General features: G+C 39.3%; 1 protein-coding gene across 1 annotated transcript; it reads right to left on the reverse strand.

The window, feature by feature from the left end:
• Positions 1-5,388: 5,388 nt before the first annotated feature.
• Positions 5,389-5,709, reverse strand: MYCTH_2128640 (uncharacterized protein; the record flags this gene model as incomplete). Its single annotated transcript, XM_003664768.1, has 2 exons — positions 5,389-5,604; positions 5,659-5,709. The coding sequence occupies 2 exons, from the start codon at positions 5,707-5,709 to the stop codon at positions 5,389-5,391; spliced, it is 267 nt and encodes an 88-aa protein (XP_003664816.1).
• Positions 5,710-7,418: the final 1,709 nt, after the last annotated feature.

Below are 7,418 nucleotides of genomic sequence, written 5' to 3' on the forward strand. Positions count from 1 at the left end.
TATAAAAAACATCTGTCTGTAGTTATATAGATGATAGTAACGATAGTCGATAGTTAGATGTCGAAATTCGTTCCTTGATAACGAAGGGTCCGACCTTCTTGAAGTCTAGCTTCGTGCTTGGTCGTTTGGTTTACAAGTTTCATATAATTAGGTAGACTTTGTCTCCCCTCTCTAGGCGAGGTCCCTTGAGCCTATGTTTGTTATAGTAGTTCTTTATTCTGGTTTTGATAAACTCGAGTTCCTTCTTAAGCTTCTTATATAGTACGTACATCTGTTCTGCTTTGGCTACTGCTCTTGGCACTGTGACCTCTAGTCCTTGCCTAAGGTCTGCTTTATATCCGTAGTTTGCAAAGAACGGTATGACTTTGGTCGTTTCTGTTAGTGTTGTATTATAAGCGAGTTATGCTATTGGTAATAGCATGACCTAGTTGTCTTGCTAGTAGTTGACGTAAGAGCAGAGGTATTGCTTAATAACTTGGTTTAGTCGCTCTGTTTGTCCGTTAGTCTGTAGGTAATATGCTATTAATAGCTTGCTATTGACGCCTAATCGTTACATTAACGCTTGCCAGAACTTCGACGCGAACTTAGTATCTCTATTGGTGATCTATTCTTGCGGCCAAGTATGTACTGATATAACTTGCCGATAGATCATGTCTGCCAGCTGTTTAGCTGTCTATAACTCCTTATAGGGAAAGAAGTATACCTATTTAGTCAGGCGATCTACTATAATAAGAATACTATTGTAGATTACTCCTATGGCTATGTCCTTGGATTCTAGCAGCTTTATAATAAAGTCTATCGTGACTAAGCTCTATAGTTTGTCAGCTGTTAGTAGTAGTTAAAGTAGCCTATATAGCTTATGTCGTGCCGTTTTGCTTTGATTATAAATGTCGTAGTTCCATACAACTTCCTTAACCCGTGCCGTTAACTATGGAAAGTCATAGTGTCTCTTGACTTGTACAATAGTCTTCGTGACTCCTTTATATCCTCCGAGTTTTGATTCGTAGAGTTCTCAAATCATTTGCAGCTATTGATCTTTGTCGTAGATATACGCTTTGCCTCGGTACTAGAGTTTCCTATCTTTTTCTTCTACTCCGTCAGGTACTACTAGTCCGGGTGCTACTTAATACTATACCTTGTTAATCCTTTCCTCTCGAAAGATTATATAGCATTCTAGGAACGAGTCAAGTAGATCATCTTCTATAGGTGTCTACGTTTTGTAGTGTAATGTCCCGTCTGTTTGTTCCTTGAACAACGGTGGTGTTGTTCCCGTTTGTCCTTTCGTATGATCCGTTTGTCGGCTTAAAATGTCTGCTCGTACGTTTTCTTTGCCCTTCTTGTAGCAGATCTCGAAGTTAAATTCCGCGAGGAATTCTACCTATTGTATTTGTCGTCTATTAAGTTCCTTCGTCGTCGTAAAGTATCGTAAATTCTTATAATCTATATATACTTATACCGGTTTAATCGTGCCACTGAGGTATAGTCGCTATTCCTTAAAAGCTTCGATAATTGTAAGTAGTTCCTTATTGTGAATCGGATAATTGAGACGTGGTCTATCGAGCTTCTTAGAAAAGAAGGCTATAGGATGTAGCTTCCCTTGTTCGTCTCGTTATCCTAATTGTCCTCTGATAGCGTAGTCTAAAGCGTCCGTTTCTACCTCGAATGGCTTCTTAGGGTCTAGTAGCACTAGTATTAGGTCTTTAGTAATAGCGTTACGGATCTACATAAATGCTTGCTCGTATTGCTCTTCCCATTGGAATTTAGCGTTCTTCTTGGTAAGTTTGTATAAAGGTCGTACGATCGCTCTAAAGTTCCTAATGAACATCCGGTAGAAGTTCGTAAATCTGATGAAACTTCGTACTTCCGTGACTAACGTCGGTCGTAGCCAATTCTTGATAGCTTTAACCTTTGAAGGTTCTATCCGGATTTGTCTGGGGGATATTTCGTATCCTAGAAATACTGTTTTCCTAACGTGGAATTCGCTCTTTTCCTTGTTAACTAATAGTTTATACGTATATAGCGCGTCTAACACTGCTTTTACGTGCTTCCAGTGTTCGTCTATCGTCTTAGAGAAGATGAGTATGTCGTCGAGATAACATACCGTAAATTGGTCAAGAAAGGGTCAGATAGCTTGATTAATTAGGGCTTGGAACGTTGCCAACGCGTTTGTAAGTCCGAATGGCATGACGAGGTACTTATAGTGGCCATAGGGTATCCTAAAGGCCGTTTTCTACTTATCGCCTTCTTTGATCTATATATAGTTATAGGCTGATAGCAAGTTAAGATGTGTGAAATATTAGGCTCCTGCTAACTAATCTTAGAGCTATAAGATTAGTAGTAACAGGTATCGGTTTTTTATAGTCTGTTCGTTAAGTTGCTAATAGTCGACGTATAACCGTAGCTTTCCGTCTTTCTTAGGCATAAACAGGATTAGGTAGCCTGCTAGCGATGTCGACAGGCAGATATATCCTCTTTAAAGGTTCTCCTCCAAATATCGCTTAAGTTCTTCGTTCTATATCTAGCTCGTATAGTAAATCTTGAAGAACTTTAGTCGTGTTCCTTCCTTAAGCTTGATCTCGTGATCCTATAGGCCGTGTTCTGGTAATCCTTCTAGATGCTTTGGTTCGAATGCTAGGTATCCTTTATATTCTTTTGGTACTTCCCTAGTCTTATCTTGTCTCTCGGTTTTCTAATAGTATACGAACTTAGTCCTGTCTATAGCGATACTAGCGATTTCTCCTATCTCAGCCTATTGCTCTAATTACAGTGCTCCGCATTCGTTAACGGAGAGAACAGCTATTAGCAGTTTAGCTTATTCCTCCTATCGCGATATCGATGTCGTTATGCTGCCTCTTCTAGAGTCCGTAGTGGTCTGCCTGCCACTATCCGTCTCTTGCGGTAGATCCGTAGGATATGCCTTTCTTTAAGCATCGTCTGCTTATGATCCTTATACGCTCCCTATCTTACTAGTCGAATATAACTCCATTTAGGGTTATAGGTAGCTACCATTCTTCTAGCTAATGTCTAGGTCGTAATCTTTATACTATAGTAACTCTAATATTATATCTTTATCATTACCTATATCTACGATGCTAAATACGATTATTATAGTCTTCCCTACTATAGTAATATCGATTAGTTTAGTCTCTCTATATACCTATTACGTCGGAAATGGCCCTTTGACTATGCTATACTTCTGCTTTATTCTCTAGGGTATCTGTAGCTGATTTACAAGTGTCGGCGAAATCAGGTTTAGCTCTACTCTACTATCTACTAGTACGAGCATTTTGTACTGTTTCCACTATGCTATTATCTATAGTCGCTTGTCTTGCCGCCGTCGTCCAAAGATTGTAGCGATTTCCTATGTTTCTGCCGGGAGGTCTCGGTATAGTGGTCTCTTACGCTAGTCCCTCCTATACTATGCTACTACTCGCTGCTACGTAGGCGTTAATGGTTTCCGGGCCCCTTAGAGGGCCTTGACCTGTTTCCCAGGTCAGTGCTAACCTCTCTGGTTATTTAGCTGATAGCGGCTTTGTCGATCGTGCTTATTTCCGTGAGCTATTAGGTGCTTGCGGCTTCTTACTATTAGGTCTGTTTTACTTTCCGTCGTATATACTATAGCTTTATCTAAAGCTCCCGAATTCGCAATTTCTTTTCGTCCGCGTAATAGAGGCAATCGTTACTCTAGCACAAGTCCTATATATCTCGTCCGGTTCCGTAGTACCTAGGCCAGGCTCGTTTTAGGACTACTGTGATACTTTCTAGGTCTCGGGCTTCGATTTCCTAGAGCAATTCGGCTGCTCTGTTTCCTATATTGTAGACCTATTCTATAGGGTACAAGCCTCTATCCTTGTTTTCCTATCGGGTCGGCTAGTGATTGTTTTCGAATTTGTCGTGGAAGTGATATCGGCATTTATATACTATATACTGGAACCAGGGCACTTGTGTATATGCCTCGTGTCGAGGGTATAGTCGTATAGCGTTGCCTAGAAGGTATTAGAATTCTTTTCCGAATCCTTCCCACTATACATAGGCCGTAGGTACTCTAATGCTAAGATAAGAGTACTTCTTCTAGTAGCTTTCCCACATACGCTCGTCTTTCCCGCGGTTTGCTCGTATAAACTAGTATTCTAGGTTCCACACGTCGTTACTAAGTTACTAATCGTCAAGGTACTCGGCATAGCTATCAGGCCTATCATATATCATAGGCTATTCTCCTTTGATAGCTTCTACGATACGTCGGAGTTCCCTTATCTCGTCCCTCATTCTATTGCTCTACTAGGTAAGTCAAATCAAGCGTTTATCCCGTTTATATAGTTCCGTATTAAGCTAGAAAACTTCGTTACAGTACTATTCGATTCGTTCCTAGAGGAATAAAACATTAGGTCCGGGTCTTTCGATTCCTTAGGTGTCGGTTGTCTACGATCTATCCTGCCTCTACGTGACTGTGAAACCCTACTACCTCAAGGCTAGGAGAATCGAAATTGGCGGCGCATACTCTCCTACCATATCCCATTCGGCAAGACCTGTCTCTAGATCTATAGTGACTAGTTCGGAGTATAGTGCTTGTTCATCTTCACCGTTGCCGTTATATCTAAGACTATCCGTGTCACTGCCCTTGTCTTTGTAGCTCGTAGCCGCTATTTCGATGACGTTCTTAGTAGTTTCGTCGATAGCCGTAATTTCCTTCCTAAGGGCTGGTTTCTATTCTTTCTTCGGGCTTTGGTATTCTCGCTTATAGTGCCCTTTCTTTCTATAGTTATAATAGGTAACATTAGACTTGTCTTTGGTCGTCTTCTTCTGGTCCTGCTTTTACGCTATATCTATATCTATAGCTCTAGGGTATATCCTATACGAGGTACTGACGTATGCTCGCTTTTTCTTATCGTTAGCCTTAACCGTAGTTCTATTTATTTAATCTCGTTTCTGCTGCTCTTGTATATAGAGTCGATCATCGATCCTAATAGCCTATATAATATATTTATCTAGAGTCTTAGGCCGATCGTACTTATATAGCTCGTCCTTAACCTTTTCCTTTAGGCCATTATAGAACAATTACATTAACACCTTATTATTAAGCTAAGACTTGAGTATATCCTATCTAAACTATATAGCGTAAGAGGCTGCTAACTTAGTCTGTCGGAGATTAGCAAGTCTTTCTTATATATAAATCTTCTCGTCTTTGTCGCTAAAAACCTTCCGAAGCTCTTCTTCGAAACGGTTATAAGATTAGAAGACTACCTATATAAATACGTCTCGATCGTCTTTATCTTCCTCTATAAGATAGTCGTTCTATATAGGCTCGAACTATCTAAGTACCTTGCCCTCTAATCTTATAGCTATATAGAGGACTTTGGCTTTGTCATCTAGAAACTTGTCATCATTAAGCTAGAAGTAGGATCGGAGGTTTGTCAGGAATCCTGCAAGATCCTCCTTAGTTCCTCCGTATTTGCTAGGTAGTTCGATCTTGATACGCTTCGCTTTAGCGCCCTCAAGTGCCTCGATTTTGGTATAGGCCTCGTTAACCAACTTCTGCGAGTACTTTTCGCGGTTCTCGAGTTCCTTGATTCGAGCTTGAGCAGCCTTGTCTCTCTGGTCTAACTCCTAGATCCGCTGCTAGAGTTGACCAAGCTAAGCGAGCAGCTGTTCGGCCGTAACGTTGGTAGCCATGTCGATGTCGAGGTCGAAGTCACCTCCGTTCTGAACCATGACAGAACAAAGGGAGTAGTAACAACGTGTGACGAACCTAACTTAGACTTCTTCTAAAAGGGTCTAGATAGAGGTAGATTAGGCGGGACAAGCAGGCAGGTTGTCTAAGGGATTCGGTAAAGCTAAAGGGTTTATAATAACACTTAGAGTTATCTCTTATAGTAATCAATAATGCTCGGTATAAGTATTATGATTATAATTATTACCACTAGCAAACTCCTAGAGTCTACTATAACGAGTGACTAGCTAGCTATATATATATAATTGTCTGTCCTTCTTCAATAGTTATCACTAGTACTACTTCTCCTTTCACTTCGTGATTCTGCGTTGTCAACGGTGACATGTTATTATCACCAGTGAAGACCTTAGTCTTGGCGGTGATAATCTTCTGATTGGTCCATCGAGTGATTGGCTGTCGGAATGTCCCGCGTCCTGGCTACAGCCTGCCAGGCTGCCTATGTGCTTATTCGTGACACTAATACTCTTTAATCTATATATTAGTAGCGCTCCCTTTAAACTTCTTAAGTTCTTTATAGCTTAAGGGAGTTAGCTTATATATACTAGGTATATCTAGCCTATATCTTCTTACTACCTTTCTAATATATTAGTTATAGACTAACTATATCTTATATATAGGTCGATCTTAAATTACCCTAATACCAAGGAACTAACTAATATTACCCTGCTTATAGACGTTATATCAAGCTATAATTCCTTCTATCACCTACTTAGCCGCTATAGCATTACTTTTATAAAAGAAGACTAAGAAGTCATCGATATAGAAAATTAGGATAACGTATTTATTATAGCTTAGGAAGAGGCACTTCTCTTTGCCTAATGATTCTATACCTAGATCTGATAGCGTTTTATAGAACTCCTTATACTACAAGAGTAGCAAGTTTCTTAAGCCGTATAAAGCTCTTCGTAACTCTATATATTTCCTTAGCTACTTAAATCCTTCTAGTAATTCGTAGATAATAGGATCGTCTTCCGGTCGTTTGGCATTAAGGAACGCTTATACTATATTAAACTACTTGACTTCCAAGTCGAAATATATAGCGATCGCTATCATTATACGGAATAACTATACTACTAGAGTAGCTACGTATGTACTTTCTACTAAGCTAATATCTTATAGATCTCCTTATATATAGATCCTTGTCTTGTACTTCTCTAAGAAACCGTCCTTATCAAACTTATACGTAAAGACCTATTTTAACGGGATAGGTCGTGCTTTCGCCTACTTATATAGTACGATCTTCTATATTCCCTTGCTCTCTAAGTTATATATCTCCTTACAAGCTATATCTTTGAACTATTATTCTAATAGGTAGTTATATAGGTCTTACTAATTAATAGGAACGCGAGTAAGATCGTTAATATACTAATATAGCTTATTTAAAGCTACCCTAAGGTATATAGTATCTTTCTATCATATAGTAGTAGCAAACATTATATATATTATTCTTATGCTCTAGTCCTCTAGGTAAGCTTCCTATTGATTAGGTAAGTAAGTCTTATGGAACTATTACTAGAGTTCCTTAGTTATATAAATAAAAGAGTAGTAATAATTGACCTTCTCTTTGTTTTATAGCTATTTACTTAACTATATAAGGTCCCTAGGTATATAAGCCCTCCTCCTACCTCTGCCTCTTCTTATATGAGGTTACTAAGTAGCTTCTCCTTTGCTTCTACCTTCTAGAGAATAC

This window comes from Thermothelomyces thermophilus, chromosome 5 (genome assembly GCF_000226095.1).
Source record: "Thermothelomyces thermophilus ATCC 42464 chromosome 5, complete sequence".
NCBI classification, from domain to species: Eukaryota; Fungi; Ascomycota; class Sordariomycetes; order Sordariales; family Chaetomiaceae; genus Thermothelomyces; species Thermothelomyces thermophilus.